General features: G+C 36.3%; 1 protein-coding gene across 3 annotated transcripts in view; it reads left to right on the top strand.

Moving 5' to 3' along the window:
* Positions 1-17,141, top strand: part of LOC142348355 (innexin unc-9-like) — a 53,171-nt gene extending 36,030 nt beyond the window's left edge. For 2 of the 3 annotated variants that reach the window (XM_075399673.1, XM_075399672.1), the window contains exons 5-9: positions 6,642-6,656; positions 13,870-14,016; positions 15,195-15,324; positions 15,612-15,965; positions 16,572-17,141. In XM_075399673.1, the coding sequence (XP_075255788.1) occupies positions 6,642-6,656; positions 13,870-14,016; positions 15,195-15,324; positions 15,612-15,965; positions 16,572-16,924 (999 nt within the window). In that variant the 3' untranslated portion in view covers positions 16,925-17,141. The remainder of the gene's footprint in view (positions 1-6,641; positions 6,657-13,869; positions 14,017-15,194; positions 15,325-15,611; positions 15,966-16,571) is intronic. The other variant, XM_075399674.1, reaches the window with a different exon arrangement.
* Positions 17,142-18,816: the final 1,675 nt, after the last annotated feature.

Genomic DNA, 18,816 nt, shown 5'->3' with positions numbered 1-18,816 from the left:
ATTTTCCAGAATCTTTGAACTAATTCGTCCAATGGTTCCTCTTCAGTGTCTTTCCGGCAGACATGGTAAATGAATGGTTGGCGAGGGGGCTTGTTTGAGTTCATTGTTTTAGGAGATAGCTCGTACTCTCCAGCGAGAGTCCAACCAAGCTTTGTTTTTACGCCGAATGGACGCTTTTTGCTACCTTGGATTATCTCGACTGGATATGTGAAGGGAAACGTATTGACACCAAGAAGGGCGCCTATTGCACCGTTGGCTATGTCAGGGAAATAAATGTGACTAAGTTCCTTGAAGGTGTCGCATAATTGATTGAGTTCAAGAACGTTAGCGGGTGATACATTGAGACATGGCGTGCTATAGGCTCTTGCAATGCTGAAGTGTTGACTGATTTTGTCATAAGGCGTTACTGTCACTGTTTCACTAATTTTGGACAGTGGCATTTCATGTTGAGTGTTTAGGTACTGCAGAGTTGTTGATGCTTGTGCTTCGCAGGGAAGCTCAAGAAAGCTAGTAACTTTATCCAGCAGGAAGTTGAACTGGCTCCCGGGGTCAATCATGGCGTAGGTATCAAACACTTTACTTCCGTTTACAAATGAAACTGGTATTATTTGTAGTTGTTCATACCATTCAGGAAGAGGAATTGTATTTCGGTTGATACTGAAGTTTTGGGTCGGATTCGAAGCACTCAAATGGGCGCGTTGAATATTTTGTTGCTGTGATTGTCTTTTACCAGAAAACGATTGACCGTATCTTGTCTGCTGGCTCTTTGTACTGCTGACAGTGTCAGTACTTTTGTTTTGATTTTGTTGTTGAAAGGATGGATGTGTTTGGGGGCTTGCTAGATTTTGTGTCGGCTGATTGGGATTGCTTGTTGAGAAGGCAGCGGTGGGCCGCTTAACTTGTTTCGAAGGATCATGCAAAGTTGTGTGGTGAAATCCTTTACATTTTTGGCATCGTTTTGTGGACGGACATGACTGCTTAAAATGTTTGTTGCTTAAACAGTTCGAGCAAAGATTGTTCTTGCTCACAATGTCATACCTTTGGTCTGGCGCACATTTCTGGTATTCAGGGCATGTTGCGAGTATGTGACTTCCTTTGCATTTCTCGCAAGACTTGTTTGACTGATCAGCATCTTTAAGCGGAGGAAAGGGTGGTTGACCATTCTGGTTTGCAGGGCGACTTGAGTGCAATGAATTCGGTTTCCAATTGTTTTGTGAAGTATTAGAAAATTGATTCATAGCATTGCTGTTCCTATTATCATTGTTGTTGTTAATTCTGCTAATGCTATTACTGTTGTGACCGAAAGTGTTCCAATTATTAAACGGCTTATGAACATTTTCTCTGTTGAATTTGTCGTATACTTGGGCCTGTACTTCAAGCCACTTCTGAAAATCAGAGACGGTTGGTTGATTTCCAATTGATGTTATTGTATACTCTGTCCATTTTATCAGAATGTTATGTGGAATTTTTTCTTTTGCCTTTTTCATCAATGTTGAACTTTGCAAGTCGGCTTTGAAGCCTAAATATTCAAAAGCTTGCACTAATCGTTTGAGAAAAGAAGCAAAAGATACGAAACTCTGTTTGTTGTTCGGACGCCAGGCTTCCAGTTGATTGATGAAAGCATTCACAACAATGCTGGGATCTCTAAAGTGATCCATGAGCTCTTTCAAAGCAATCGCGTAGTAAGCTGGGTCACACGAGTAGGCTTGAATTTTTTCTTTGGCTTTTCCTACGACCGAGTTCTGTGAGTATGTTATACGGTGTGTATCCGTAAGGCTAGTATTATTGTGAACTAGGTTGAAAAAATTGTTTATCCACTCATGGTATTTCAGTGGGTTACCATTGAAATTTGATATTGTTATTGGTGGAAGTTTAATGGAATTTTTGTTTGTGGTTTGTAAATTAAAATTATTTTCAAACGGGATTGTTTCTGTTTGTCTTTCAGTTCGTGGCTGAAACAGCTGCTTTCCAGAAAAAGACCAATTTGGAATTTGTTTCGAATTTCCCGAAATGTTTGGTTGGCTAATATATTGAGTAAAGGGGGGAAGAATGGCTGTTTGGTAGTTTGTAAAGGGATTTTCCGGAGTAAGCGGACAATTAGGTGGCTGAGATGATGTACAGCAAACAAGGTTGGTACCTTGGTTGTTGTGTGTTGTATTCGAGGGGAAAACAATTCCATTGTTTGGTTCTTTCGTTCGATTTCCATTGCTAAATTGAACTCCAGTTGGGTAAAGTGGGTTCTGAAATTGTTGGGAAACGTTTGTTTGCGCTACTGTTGGTAACGACATTGCTGACGCCAATTTTACGCTGTTCTGGTTTTCACTTATTGGAACAGCTGAAAATTGAGTGTTTGAAACAGTTTGAGCAGTTGCACTTTGATTGTTGTCAAAATGTAGGGGATTGTGTCGACTGTCTTCGTAACAATATGGATTTGGCGTGGTCTCATTTGCCACTCTATTTGTTCCTTTTTCTGAATGAAATTGACGCTGAAGCATTTGCTCATTCAAATTGCATGAACTTGATGTTTGGTATGTACTGGTTTTGTTAACTGGGCAGTTATGTTGAATTGAGTTTTGTAAATCTAATGCATGACGTTGTATGCTTTGATCTTCTCTTTTGTTATTTAAGGGAACAGAAGACTTTTCTTTTGGTCTAACTGTGGCACTTGCTGGTTGATTTATTGGCATTTCGGGCAATGTGATCAGCTTTGAACTAGAGAACTAGTTCAATTTTCCAATTGACAAGTGAGTTAATTCCGGCTGGTTATCAATAGATTCAACAGGAAATAAGACTGCAGTTTGATTCATTGGAATGGAGGGTTGTTGAATTGAAGCAAACTGGTTGAAAGTGTTCTCCTGCTCTCTGAGAACAACTTTGTGTACTGGGGATTGAGGATTACTCAAGACAAATCTGTCTTGAATGTTTGGTCTGGATAATAGGGTTGATGCTGGTGTTGGGGCTGCTAACAACGACATTGACTGATTTATGTGTTCAACCGTCGTAAATTTTTTTACTGATTCTTCAGTCATTTCTCTAGTATCCTGCGCAAATTGGCTGTTGCTCTGAAGGAATTTGGAGAGAAGGTTGGGTTTTTTTCTCCTTGCGGAAGGAAAAACGATGGTTTCGCCGGTCTTGGGGGCACTGGAGGGGAGACATCGCTGGCAGGGTTCTTTACTGTCATGTTGTTTTGCTCTGAGTTTTGGGAAACCGGTGTAAATCGATGCAACTCGAGTTGTCTTCTTGAGGACTGTGAGATGCAGCTGATGTCATCGCGCACTCGAGTTGATGATTGACTCAATTGACCATCATCGTCGAGACTGTTGACTTCTAGTTCCAACTTTTCTAGACGAGAGATCAAGTTCGATTGACGCTTCATGACCGAATTTATGCTACTGGAGCTTACTTTTTCAATCATGATGCTGTCAAGGTTTGTCTTCAGCTCTTCAACGCTCTCCTTGATTTTGTTGATCAACAAAGAAAGAGTGCGGAAGCTTTTTCTCTGCTCAACGGATGTCTGTAAGAGATCAAGCTGATTTTTCATGTTGAGCTCAGTCATTTTGAACTTGTTCAATGCGTATTGTAACTTCTGGCTGTTTTCTTTTGTCATCTTGATGAACCGGCTGTAGTCAACTCGTAATGGTTCTGTTGTATTTAAAGTAAAGGTAAAGAACGGCTCGAAATTTACGGAGCGACGACTTTTTTGGTAAATTAAAAACCTCTTAAGTTTATGTAGGCTAATCAGCCTAGCTCTTTTCGTTCAAAAGTAGCAACGCAACTTTTCACAAAAACAGGAATCCTAAAGGTGTTTTTTTTGGTGCTAAATCTAGCTAAAAATTTGCTTAAAAAAAAGGAAAAACTAAGCGTTCGCGCGTGTGTACCGTTGGTTTGTTGAACAGGACCAAATCTTTGCTTTCAATTTTTTTTACATATATGACTTCGCAACGATTCTCCTGTAAATTTTAGTTCTCCTTTAATCACAATCAAAGTACCAGAAAAAATTTTACTGAAGTGTTTTCTTTTTTTTGTGTGTGTGGAGTTTTAGGAACAAATAAAACCTAAAACCAAACAAACTAAATCTATATTGATACTTCTTCAAAATAAGTTAACTTTTTTTTAGAATTTAAAATGCGGTGCGACCAAGCAACGTGAGCTACAGACAAGCAGAGAAAACTGGTTGCTTAAAAGCTGGGTCTACTTTGAAGCTCTTTTCCAAGAAATTCTGTTTTGCGATTCTTATGGAGTTAAGGACAACTGCTACCATTAAACTGCTTATATTTGTTTCTGGATATTATCTGCCACCTATGAATTGCTCATCTTTACTTTGGTGACTACTGCGACCCAACGGAAACACACTCCTCTTCAGTTGGTGACTACTGAGACCAAAGTGGGAAAAGGGACTTCTTTCGGCAACTGTTGAGACCGCGGACAAAAAAGAAGAGACGTTTGAATTTTCCAACTTAAAGGGACTATATGCGTGAATGAATTTGAGTGGGGAATTATTCGAGAGCTTTTCATTTACTTCTTTTTGAGATCTTATCTTCTCTTTTATTTCTCTTGAGAAGGTATTTTCAGTGTATACTACTCAATTAACTAGATGCGCGGCTAGTAGTATGCAAAAAGAAAACAAAATAAGTGTAAATGTCGGGTTTTCTTAGGAAAGCATACTACCCCACTAACTAGGCTCGCGGCTAGTAGTATGCAATTAAGATCAAAGAAAACACAAACCTCTTTGCAGGTTTTTTTTTTGTCAGAAGCTTTTCAGTAATTTTCTGTCTGTTGTTTTCGGTTTTGCAGAATGGTTATATAGTTTTTCAGCTTGTTTTTTAATGAACTGCGGAGATATATAAAATAGCTATTTTTTGAAAATTGATTGATTTTTCCTTTAATAAAAAAAACGGTTTTATTATTTTTATATAACAGAGAAACAATTTTGCCACTTTTCTGTTGCTTCTTTGCAGTTTTGAAATAAATGAAATAAATTTTCAGATTATTTTCAAACAAACGGACGGAGCTATTTCGAACGCTTTCTTGTTATCTACTGAAAATTTCCAATTAACATTAGAAAAATGTTTTTTTTTTTTGAGTTTTTTATGTAAAAGAAGCAAATTTGCAATTTTCAAGTTGCCTCTTTATAAGTTTGTATATTCAATCAAATGATTTTGAGACTTGTTTTCCAACAAAACCAGGGGAGCTAATCAATGGGTTTCAGTGGAACTATTAAATGTTTTATTCAAAACGTTAGGAAAACGTTTTTTGAATTTTTAGATTCAAAGAAGCAATTTTTGTCAAAATTGAGTTGCTTCTTTACAAAATTGCGAAATCGATAAACTGATTTTGAAGCTTATTTTCCACCAACCCAGGGGGGCTAATCAATGGGTTTCAGTGGAACTATTAAATGTTTTCTTCAAAACGTTAGGAAAACGTTTTTTGAAGTTTTAGATTCAAAGAAGCAATTTTTGTCAAAATTGAGTTGCTTCTTTACAAAATTGCGAAATCGATAAACTGATTTTGAAGCTTATTTTCCAACAAACCCAGGGGGGCTAATCAATGGGTTTTTTTGGATTTAATAAAAAGTTTTCATTAAGACGTTAGAAAAACGTTTTTTTGATTTTTGACGCTCAAAAAAGCACTTTTGCGACTTTCTCATTTTTGAGCAGAAATTTTACATAAGGTGTTCAACCAAAATAAAGTTGATTTTAGGTCCAACTGAAGTGTTCCATTCAAATAAAAATTTTTCTTTCATGTAGATTTTTTGCGACAAATTGAGAAAATTGTTTTTGAGTTTTTCCGATGCAAAAAACGCTATCGTTTTTTTCGGGCAATTTGTGTTTTTTTTCGTTAATTGCTGACTTGTAGTTGCTCACGGCTATTTCTTTCATAAACCATCTACCAAAAGCTCGTTGGGGGACAATTTTTGTGTGTTTGAGATTTTTTGTCGCAAAAAAATCACGTTTTTTTTGGATACGTCTAACCGGGGAAAGGACTTCTAAGGTGACGTCTGGAACCTCGGGCGATCATCTCTTGGTGACGTCTGTAACCAAAAAAATGTCAGGCCTTCTTGGTCGGGTGACGTCTGAAAACCCTTGAAAAAAAAACTCTTCGTCTTTGGTTGGCTCGTCTGCAATAAGAAACTGTGTCGTAGTCTTGGATATTAGTCTTGGGGTGTGCTCATGCCCCCTCTTTGTTTCAAAAAAAATTAAATTTAATTCAGAAGGTTTTATGTCCTTATTATCAAGGCGGATGGTCGCCAAAATTATGTTTTAAAACATATCTCTAGTCTAATCATTTGTTAATTTGTTAAAAGAGCACGTCTAAGTTTCACGTTGTTGGACAAAAGAGTCAAGTTTTTGTTGCAATTTTGGCGGTTTTTGAATCATCTTGAAAGTTGCAATGACATTGGCAACAGAACTTGATAATCTGTTATATCTACCGGGTCTTCTTCAACTAAAACTCCCATGCCTTTTTGATATATCACAGATGTGCACATACACAAGTGATAATTAGTTTGATCTAGTTACAACGCCTCATGATAACAATCTAATTTAAACACGTTATCCTAAACCAGCGGAAAAAAGTTGCACGGTGTTATTTGAGTTTACGATTTTTATTTTTGAAGTTGGTGCATTCAAAATTCTGTTTAGATATGCAGATGTCTGGTAATGTTCATCATAGATACTAACTATATTTGTTGATGAATGATGACTTTAGTGTATGAATGATTACTAAACGGCTGAGTATTTAGTTTCTGTTTCCTGATTTCATGTTCATTATGAATAAATAGTTACAATACACTGCAATAACTAACAATGAACACGGAGAGGGAAGTTGATCAAGAAACTGAGATATTGGAGCTCGTAAAGGAAACCTGAACAGATCAATAAAGACATGATGTTAAAATCAATAATCAACGAATGAACTTAAATCACACCACGATTGATATTAATTAATCACGTGAATCGAAAGCTTTCTATTTAAAAACTTTGGCTAAACATGGACCACTCAAATACATACCGCATACTCATTAAACAGCCTATATTAAAGCAGTTATGAGTGAAAAAGCTTCCAGCCAGCATTTTTTGTTCAGACAACTTTGCCTCATCCGTTTATTTCTTTATTTCTGTTACTAAAGGTGTCACCGTTCGCATCTACACACTAAAAATAGTTAAGGTAAGAAAAAGAGGCTGTCCTGTATAAGGTATATACTATGTTTATACTGAGTTGAGATTCACGTAAAAATTACAGTATACTGGAAACGGTTTTCTCAATAGTCAGTTCATAAATCGACTGAAGAAAATTTTTCCGGCATGGTGGCTTTTACCTTAACTATTTTCTTATTTAACGTAATTTCAACTGAAATTCCTTAAACCTCAACTGGTTAAGGTAAATTTGCCCTACCTGTACTTTACCTGAACAAATCTTTTCTCGCAGCATCAATTACCACCACTTTAAATGGAAATTTAAGGCCTCACTACTTTAACAAAGACCTTAATTTTACTCAAACTTGCCTTAAAAATACCTTAATTAGTTACCCTAACGGTAGCGGTAACTTTGTTCTAAGTTACCTTAATCGTTTTACCCTAATTTGCGTTAATTTACGGCATAATTTTGAGCTCAGTTAAGGCAAAGTTAAGGGAATTTACCGTTACCGTTAATGTAACTAATGTATCTAATTTTAAGGCAGCTTAGAGTAAAATTTAAAGGTAGTGAGACCTTATTTCTTTTTCAAGGTAGTGAGACCTTATTTTTCAAGCAAAGTTCAGGTAGAGTTAGACGAAGTTAAAGTGAATTAAGAAAAGGCAGATTTGTTTTAACAGTTGAGGAGAGTTAAGTTATTTTTTAAGGTTCAGTTACTTTAACTTTATTTAGTGTGTAGGAAACTTGCTGTTTACCCTTGAATCGATTGTGTTGTTCTTACGTGATTAAATTGGGGAGAACACGAGCTGTTACTTTGATTATCAACAACCGTGCTTTGTCAATTACATCCCAAGTTTTTTATTTAAATATTATTGATGCTCAGAAGAATGTAAACATTGGGGAATCACTTTTTTGACTTAAAAAACTGTTTTTCGGGTTTGCAACGTTATTTCAACGGTTTTTGAAGGCGGTAATGATAAAAAACAGTACTTTAGGATGGAATGAGGTAACCCAAAGTTTGAAGGTTTTGGAAAAAAGATTTCAGCTTTTCCATCTATTGAACAATTCTTTAGCTAAACGTTTCTCAAATGTTTTTAATCAAAATCAAGATGCAAATTTTAACCACAAAGAATGCGTTTTGTGCATGCATTGAGGGCTATCAAAAATAAAATCTTTGGGAGGCATTTTTCATCATAACTACACTAGAAGCGAAACACTGAGAGACTATTAAAATTTTTAATGATGCATTAAAAAACGCTTGATGTGTTTGGCAGCTTATCGGATATTGAAATTTTTTTACTGTAAATGTTGAAAAAAATCTTTTTGCAACGGTTTGATACTATTATAGCAATAGCAAAAATTGTGCAACAAATTATCAGTTGCATTAGATCAATTTGGTCCTTGATTGCGGCAGTTTGCATGTTTTTAAAAAGAAGCTTGTGAAGTTCATATTATTTGGGGAGTCTTCCCCGCGACTGTAATTGGAACCAATTTTGTCTACTCAACATTACAGAAATTTTTGATTACCTTCACAACAAATTTGTGTAATGGCTCGCAAAGTTTTTTGTGTCTGCAAAAAGGATAAAATTTTCAGAACATTACGCTACGAGTCTTAGCTCCTAAAAACTTTGTGAACTTCTTCAAGTATCAATTGGTTATTATTAAAATGAAAACTAAATCTCTGTTATGATTTGTTTATGTCCAAGGCACGTGCATTACCTGTTTTTTAGATGGAAAGCATAATTATAGTTAAGGAAGTTAATTATAACTCTCGCTCTGATTTGGCACTTAGGAGCTCAGTAATCTTAAGTTCAACTGGTATGAGAAAATGCAGCATTCCTCTCAAAATTTTCAGCCGAGTAAAACTTTGCCCTCGTTTTTCTACAAAAATAAAATAATTTTTTCTGTCAATAATAGCAGACGCATAAAAACAGCTGACAATTTTTTTTGCAGAACGCTTGAATTTCAGATACCTGATAAAATTGTATTATTCTAAATCCAAGGTGACAGAAACATTTTTATTTCGGTGCTGTACTTTCTTTTTGGGGTCAGCGTTTGGAAGTTTACTTAACGCCAAAAGTAGCGGATTTTTGGAACGTAGAATTTTGTATTTTGTCGTTAGAAGAATGTGGCTAGTAGTTTTGTCGTTAGAAAAATGGGGACTGCACCCAAAACTCTATCATAATTCAAAAAAGAATTGTTTGGTGATTCGTCTACCTGTTGGGAGTGTACTGTTTTGTCCCAAAAAGTTTGCACTCTCGACGGTTCAGAAACCTCACTCCAATGAATTGAATTAAAAATCAATAAATCTAATATCAGCAACTAGTAAAGATATAATCAGAAACAGGCAACTGAAAACACTCAACAAGCAGAAGGAAGCTTCCCACCAAAACAAATTGATGGTCCACACTAATTTAAAGTGGTTTAGTCAATCTACCAACGAAATACCCGAAATTCAAATGATTGACTTCTGAAGCCAAATAACTAAATAACTCTGACAAGTTCTGCGTCTTAGTAAAACTGTTATTGACCAGAAACTTATTGTTCCTCAACCAACAATTCCAGGTAACTATGCAAGTTGACTCACTACAACTACGCACTCGTTCTTCCAAGAAGAACTCACTAAATAAGCATAGTTCTCTCCGAGAATCAACTGCTCTGCCCGAGGGTTTCAACTCTCGTACACCCTCTTATTCTCATTCTCAAGTTTTTTGAGCCTAAGAGTACTCGCCCTCATCGGTTTTTACAAGTGATAACTAACTAAGTTATACAAGTGACGTTTCTTTAAGAAAATTTCCACCTGCAATAGTGGACGTACAAGCTTAGTGACCAGTCGTAGCTCCTCTCGTGTAAATGTTTGTTCAAGATGACTGGGGATTCGTATTTACCTGGTCAGGAAATCTCATGATTCAACAAAACTGTTCCTTGGGGAACCATGTTCCTTGTTCTATGCGTAACTAATCTTACGTGGGTGCATGTTTTCTGTTTTCTTTCTTCCCAGATACCTATATTTGTGCGATATATTTAATGGGTACACGTGTCAGCCCCTAAGAGGTAGTAATCTTTGCTTTGAAAACTAGTTTCAACAATTCCCCTTGTGATCTTAGCGAAAGAAGAAATCCGCAAAAAATTGATCTTCCTGCTTTTTTAGTTTAGAATTTTTCTCATAGAAAATCTTCAGTAACTTAAATTGATCAAGTTGAAATTTCAATGTATCACTGATTTTCGCAAGCATGATATCTCTGATACAAAACTCAAGAGCGAGAAAAAGACCTAATTACTGGTTTTTCTTCATAAAAAGGGGAAAACAGCTTTGGGATACATGAATAAGCTTGCTTTTTTCCTCACGCGTACACAATTGTCCAGGGCGTCACCCCTTTAATATTTGAGGACAATTGGTCATTTTAAGGTATGAGTTCAGGTGTTTGCGAGGGATGGTGAAAATAGAGGCGCGTATATTTTTTTTTGTAAAATTAGTTTTTCTCTGCCGAAATTCTTTCAAACAAACCTGTTGACTTCTGCACTCTTCACTTTAGTCTGTCTCATAAAACTACTAACCCACAATTTGTGTTTTTTACCTATCATAAACGTCAGAACACTGCATAAATCCTTATTTCGACCCAAAAACTCTTTTTTCAAAACTTTTTGAACTTTTGCATGTCCACTTGGATAATTGCTACATTGTAATTGCTATTTTGTTACTTCTTTCCTTTGTCCGATTACAAAACTAAGATAAGCTGATCTCTTATAGCTCAAAATTCAGTTTTGCACTTGGACTTTCGAAGTCTAACCCGATACACTCAAACTGATCGACATGAATTGGACATAAAAAGTCCAACAACTGACTGCACTATTTCCCAAGATATATGCCCGATTGCCCCCAAAATCTCAAAATCATTTTTCAAATCTTACTCCTATAAATTCTCCCAATAACTGCGTGGCAATTATTGATCCAAAATTGTACAACTACAATAAAGAGTAAACAATATTTCCAATCAGTTTTTTTTTCAATCTCAATTTTTAGTGAGTTTTTTTTTCGACCGCCTTGTAGCACTATTTAATTTGTTTTGCTACCCAGCAAATTTGGTTGTTATACAGAGTCCAAAATCTTTTAGAACTACACCATGTAACTTGACTTTTGTAAACTAAAATCTATGCTGAAATCATTTGTGGAATAAAAACCTTTAGTAAATCTACTGCTCCCGATGAAGTTGGCTTTGCTTTTTACCTCAAAAAAGTTATCACGAAAACATCGCCCTTTTAGTTTTGTGTTCTACTTTTGCTGATTGTTATTGTTGTTTGACAACCAATTACTTTTTGTTCTTCTTGGACAGCTTTCTAGGATTTTTTTATCTTTTAATCGCATGCTTTCTTTATTTTTAATAATTTTAACAATAATTTTTGACGGAGAACGCCATTTAATTTTCATAAAACCGCCGTTGCCTGCAGAGAACCCTCAGTTTTTTTTCAGTTTTACCGAGTTCCACTTTATCGTTAGTGCAAGAAACTCAAACCAAAATTTCCATTAGTCCCTTCAAAATACCCTGTTAGTATTTCCTGCTGCGTTTTTTTGGGTTTCAATCCATGCATTGTCCTCTTTGTTTCATTCATTATCTTTCTGACAATTTAATGACTCCGCGAAAAAAGTTTTGTTTTGGAGCTAATATGAACTAGGTTAACTCCACCTTGCACTGCTAAAGTTTGCTTTGAATTAAATATGCTCACGAATAGCTCCATAACTTTGCATGCTAATGAACTTCTCAAAATTTAAGTTGCAAACAAAGACCTCGGGGGTATGGTATCAGCTATTTCTGCATCGAAAATGATTGAAAATCAAGTCGCTTCTTTGTCAAACAAATTGCAAGAGGCTGTTGCGGAAAGACTGTTGCGGAAAATGTTGCAAGAAAAGCGCTGAATGTTCTAAATTATGGTAAGGAACATGCTGAATGTGTTGACAGTGTAATTTTAGGCGCTGAAAAAACCGAATAGAATTATTTACAGAACTTTTCAACACATTTTTTACAAAACTTCAGCACCTTCAATCAACAAATCTCTTATATAATTTCAGCAGTTTAAAAATTCCGAATTCAGCACTTTGAACACATTCCCTAAATAAATGCAGCATATATCTTGTAAAATGCAGCACAATATTGAACACATTTCCTACATATATTCAACTTTTCACATTTAGGCACACTTCTAACAAAAATTCAGCACTTCTGAAAACGAGAGATTTTCAGCGCTGTTAGCATCTGAGCAGCCACTAATCAATCAAAAATCTGCGTTCTTTTTTTTATGAATATTGATTTTTTAAACAAAAAACTGAACAACTGAAAAGCGTCACACTTTCATCATATCGGAAGGGAGGAAGACAATTCTACTTAAGCTACCTGGTTTCATCCAATAAAGTAATTTAGCTGTAAACTCCGGCTGCAATAGATGCTTTATCTTAAGCTTTGACAAAATTCTTGAGTATTTTGGCAGATTTTCAACAGGTCTTAGGTTGGAATGCTCTGGTGCAATGCTGTTTACTCTTGCTCCGGTGCTGCTTTTGTATGTACAGTAGAAATATTTTCAAAAAATGCAAATTGTGAGAGGAAAGCGTTGAAAATGCGAAAGATAAATGCTGATATTGTGTAAGATAAGTGCTGGAAGTACTGAAAATTATGTAAGAAATGCGCGGACAGCCACTAAAAAAATATTTTTCAGTGGAAAAATCTTACATAATCATCCGCTTAATGTGGTGTCAAATGTGCTCAATAAGCGGATAACTAGGCATGATTTATCCGCTGAAAAATAATTTCTTTCAGCGGCTGTCAGCACATTTACATATTTTTGACAAAAATCTCGACCCGGGTTTCAACGCTGCGTGATCGCTAAGTTTCACGGGGTCTTTGAGATGAATTTCTCCACCTCTATTCGCCGCAATTCTCGCTTTAATTTTCGTTAAAATCTCGACCCGGCGATTAACCACCACCACCACTACCAACTATCATGAAAAATTTTCAAATAAAGCATGCATCCACGTTGTGGTATACAGCATCCATTACTCGTCAAGTTGCAATAAAATCGAGATCAAAGCTGTCCAAAATGTGTTTTGGCATGTCTGACTGGTAATGATAAGCAGCGTGCGTGGTACCATCAGATTTGAGTTCTGATCTTCTTCGGAAAATTAGCTTGCTCAAAACTGATCATGCTTGTGACGGTAAATTATTAATAACTCAAAAACAATATACATATCGAAATAATTGTTTTGATAAATTGATTTTGTTTATAATTTAATATACCTGTTTGAACAAATTTCATCATACGTATATTCGCAGCTTCATGTTACTCAACGCCTTTTAACAATTTCGAAATGTATTGAGACGCTTGTAACTTCAAATATTTGCTCATTGTACCAATTTTTTTTCTCGGGTCGAGGTGATAAGCTGAAAAAAATTAAAGAATTTCTGTGAATGGTTTCAGCAGTTTCTAGCTTTGAATGATGTGAAAATAGTTTGCCAGTGAAATAGCAAAGCTGAAAATAGTTAAATCGGAAAAAAAGCAAATAAATAATTAACCGTAAAATATTTGATCGCAATTCTTTCAAAAGTTCATAGCTCAAAAAAGTTTAAAACATATTTTTTCACCACTATTTACCCCAATTCTCATAATTTCATAATTAAATAATTTCCCTGTTAAACCTCGACCCTAGTTTTTGTTATGGGTTATTGGATGTGTGGTGGGTTGTAGGCTTTCATCCTGTGCAACAAGAGACACAGTGGGTATTTGACCACATTCTACCTCTGTCTCAAGGCTGTCTACGTCATCAACATCTTCTTCCACATACTCTTCCTCAATTGGCTACTCGGATACAACTTCAACTACTACGGATGGCAGGTATACACAGTAGATCCAGGATAAATATGAAGCAAAAAAGGAATAAGGTCAAAATGGGGGGGACAGCGTTTAAACAAAGTTTTTTAATACGTTTTAATGGTAGAGTTTACTGAAAGTATTAACACCATATTGCACCAGTATTAACGCACCATTAATACAGCGTTTTAGAGTACTCGTTAAAATAACATCACATTAGTCAAGCGGGTTCTACTTTATGAAATGCCTATAAAATCGAGGTGAGGATAAATTTATACCAAAGTTAAATGATAGAGGACAGCAGACATGTGCGTGTGTGTTTGTGTGCGTATCTGTGTGTGTGTGTGTGTGTGTGCATGTGTGCGTATGTGTGTGTGTTTGGGTGTGTGTGTTTGTGTGCATGCGTGCGTATCTGTGTTTGTGTGTGTGTGCATGTGTGTGTATGTTTGTGTGTATCCCGGGTCGAGGTTTTTGGGTAAATTTTCGTAAGAAATGCGGTGATTGCGGTGAATGCGGTGAAAAAAAATAATTCACCGCTTTTCACCGCATTTCTTACAAAAATTCACCACCAAATTCACCGCATTTCTTACAAAAATTCACCGCATAGACTATTATGGCAAAATAATGTAAGAAATGCGGTGAATGCGGTGAAAAAAAATAATTCACCGCTTTCTCTCAAGCGGTGAATTATTTTTTCTCACCGCTAGATGCGGTGAAAAAAAATAATTCACCACATTTCACCGCATTTCTTACAAAAATTCACCGCATATGGTTTCCAAAGTTTACTCAATCTGATTTAAATTCACAAGAATTATCAAACAAGAAAGTGACAGTTGGCGCAGTGGAATAAGCATTGGAAGGCATGCAGGAGGTCAGAGGTTCGAACCCGTGTAGGGACGATTCTTTTTTGTAAGAATACTGAGAACGCGGTGAAAAAAAATAATTCACCGCGATTCACCGCATTCACCGCAAAAAGATGTAAGAAATACGCGGTAAAAATTATTTTTTTTCACCGCATTTCACCGCATTTCTTACGAAAATTCACCACCAAACCTCGACCCGGGATGTGTGCGCATGTGTGTGTTTGGGTGTGTGTGTTTGTGTGCATGTGTGTTTTTGTGTGTGTGTTGGCGCGTGTGTGTATGTGTGGGTGGGGGTTATTACTCTAAAAATTTATGCAGCAGCATACTGAGTATTTCCAGGTTGTGAATTCGCGAGTGTCATCAAGTGGGTACAGTGACGCCTACAGGACTTACCCGGAAGGTCCGGACTTCGAGACCTCATTCGGGTTCCCACACGTGTCATTATGCGACTTCAGAGTCAGAGTACTCGGTAAGTTCTATTCTAACTGACAATAGAAATCAGAAAAAAGCAGCCATTTACACTGGATCATTGATTTATGGAGTTTTGGAAGACATGTTTCAAATTAAAATAGCGTAATATGTTCTGAAACAGCATTTTAGAGTTTTGCGATCACTTCAGAAAAAAGTTTTATCTATCCAAATGTCTTTTGAAACTGAAACTTATATTTTGAAATTTGAATCTTCTGAAACTTGAATTTAATTAATATCGAATATTTAATTTAAAAAATATCGCTCAATTTTCCTCATGGTAAACAGGTAACCTCCATCAGTACACAGTCCAGTGCGTCCTTAACATCAACTTATTCAACGAGAAGATATTTGTGGTCCTCTGGTTCTGGTTTGTCCTGGTCGCCATTCTGACATGTTTGAACTTCATCATCTGGCTATTGCGAATCCTCTGGTGTCATGACCGGGTCACCTACATCCGGAAACACCTCAAGTTCTTGGACCGGGTTCATTGCGGAGGGGGAGCCAATGCAACATCGGGGGGTTCCGAGAGCGAGAGACGATCTGTTAGGAAGTTCGTCAATGCCTACCTGAGATCAGATGGGGTGTTTTTGATCAGACTCATTTCGAGGAATACAAGTTCAGTGATCACTTCAGAGTTGGGTACAAATTATTTGCTTTAATTGCAACAATTTTTTTTTCAGTCATAACTTTTTTTCGAAAATTGTGACTTTCAATAAAGTTTTGCGGCTACTGTAGTCAAGAGATAAAACAATAACTTATTTTTGTACCTAACCTGATACGTGAAATTGATGTATAGATTACGTGATTCAGATGAAGTCACTGAGAATTTTGGCTCCACTTGCCGCTTGTATACCACAGAAGCGGCATTTCTGCAGAAGTGTGCATAATGTTCAAGTTCACTAAATATTAAGTTCTGGTTTTGTAAAATCTCACACTGCAAAACTTCGGAATTTTCAAATTTTACATCTTTTGATTGTTGTTAAAGCTTCATTCCATGACAAAATGAGGAAGACTAATCGTATTTCGGTATGCACAACACAAAAGCAAAGTAAAATAAAACCAGTAGTTGCTTAAGCTTGTTTTTTTTTCAACAAAAAATCTGTCACGTGATGGATTGTCATTGTTAAAACACTTTTTGTTGTTCTTTTCCGGTATTTAAAAACAGATGTAGGTTTACGAAAGAACCTGGTAACTTTTCATGTCATAAGAACTTTTCGGACTTAAAAGTTTAAAAGTTGTTTTTAGTCGCTCAGCTTTATGACGACTTCATCGCACACCCAACATTTAATTTTAACCGGCCTCCTCCAATACCCACACAACCGAAACCCTCAACACTCGACACAGAACCAAACAAGGACCGCCTCCTCCTAACGCCCCCACCCCTCAATATACCCCCACCCACATTCGAATCAGCTATCACTGCCTCAGCACCCCATCCACACAGGTCCGGGATTGAACTCGCGGGTGACTTTAACGTCCATTTGGGTTCTCTGGGAGAGCACCCTTACATGGCCAGAAGCAAAGATGTGGATTCGAGCATGTACCCTAATAGCAGTCCTCAAAGTGATAGACGGCGCCCGTCTGAACAGTTTATGTAGACATATGAACAAACAATTCGTGTCTTCCTTTTTTTACTATCAAATACTGGGTAGTCCTGACTAGTTATGTTAGTTATGATTATAAATCACCCTTTCATACCTTGGTGACTAGACAATCTCCCTACCCCATGATTGGGCGTTCAGATAATTGGGCGCCGATATTTTTATGAATGGGGTAACGAGGAAGCGAACCAGGAAATGGTTGTAGTCAATCATTTTAAATACGATGCTCACCAAAAGAGAATTAACTTCTGTTGAATGTGGAAAAAACGAACTACAGATATTTTAACATCTTTTCCATGTTTTTCGAATTTTCGGATGATAATACAGTAAAATAACAGAGTTGATCTAAATGAAAAAACGATTTCTCTGTCGTAAATTACCATGAAGTTATCCTATGAACCTACAGTACAATCCATGAAACAGCCGAGAAATCAATTATAATTGGCAAATTTTATTAATTAGATGTGTTGGCCTAGGATTCAATAGCTTCCAATAATTGCACGGCTCTTTATAAGCGATACCCACTTTGGTTCCCACTTGAAAGCGATACCATATATGTGATGGATGATTGAATGTATACAACATCAGAACAAAAATGACAGAAATTTGTAGCATAATTAGTATTTAAAGACAAATCGTTATCAAAGCGCTTCAAAGTGGAAATGTGAAAATAACCGCAAAATAAAACGGAATTATGGAGTGAGATTTCAAAGAATATTGTGAGATTATTGATCTGACGAAATCTGGTATAAACAACGTTTTTTGGAATTCATACAATGCTAAGAAGCTTGCAACTTAATTGTACCCTTATCGGAATATAATCTTATAATGGCACACGATTGAGCCGCAATGTTCGATAAGTAAAATCTAGTTCATATTGTCATATGAAGTTTTATTCCCACATAGCAAAAATTTAGAGAAAATTCTCTTTTAAAAAAAACTGTTCCTAAGAGATAAATCAAAATATTTCTCTGGCGTTGGTTTTATCTCTGCTTCAACGAACCACTGTTTTCCCCAAATTGTAACCTAGTTCAGCTATTGAAAATTAAGAAACATACTAGTGTCGGAACTAGTGGGAGCTCTAACCTATTACTTGTTTCAGTCGGGGGAGTAGGGGAGTAAATAAAATCACTATGGGGGCTGCAAATGACGTCAGGAGAGGTTGGAATATACCGTAGTCACTAATAAAAGTTAAACAAAAAAAAACAATTTTGGCGCACTTTTCATTTGATTTTTTGTAGTGAACTGCCGCCACTTGAGTTCAGCTGCCTAAAATTGTGAATGCAAAGAAATTTAGATCACGCAAAACAAAAAAGTAAAGAGTGCAAAAATTACTCGGGAAGTCAAAACGTTCAAGCAAAAATTTTGCATAAAAAAGGCCAAAAAGTTTACAATAATTGCTTCAAATTAAATAGCCCTATCTAAATGGTTGAATTGAATTAAATTTGGTTGGTTGTATTGTTACAGGTATACAGACTGATGTATTTAAAACAAAAACATTAGTCCAACCAGGACAACTAATGAGAAAAACATTTCTATTCGAGTGGTTGCCTAAATCAAAACCTAACATTGAAAACTTTTAAATCAAGGCGTTTCTCATTGGAAAAGAGATCCATAATTTCTGCACTATCAAACACATGTTTCGTTGAATCTTTTGCGAAAAATTTTGAACGCCGGCTTTGTTAAATATTTAGGTATGCTGGCTGAATTCTTCAAGATTGCAATACGCTGAGAGACATTATTAATTTATTTGTCATAGATTGTTCTCGAGTTTTTGTCCGCTCTCATGGTGGGTTTAAGAGCTCTTGAGATGCTTTTCTAGTACTTACTCTACTAGAAACATGGGCAACTGGAAAAACAACATTATCATAGCTACCCTCTCTTATTCA

Source organism: Convolutriloba macropyga, chromosome 10 (assembly GCF_964194025.1).
Source record: "Convolutriloba macropyga chromosome 10, txConMacr16.3, whole genome shotgun sequence".
In the NCBI taxonomy this organism is placed as follows: domain Eukaryota; kingdom Metazoa; phylum Xenacoelomorpha; order Acoela; family Convolutidae; genus Convolutriloba; species Convolutriloba macropyga.
Note: the sequence above shows the minus strand (reverse complement) of the source record. Positions and strands in the feature narration are given on the sequence as shown.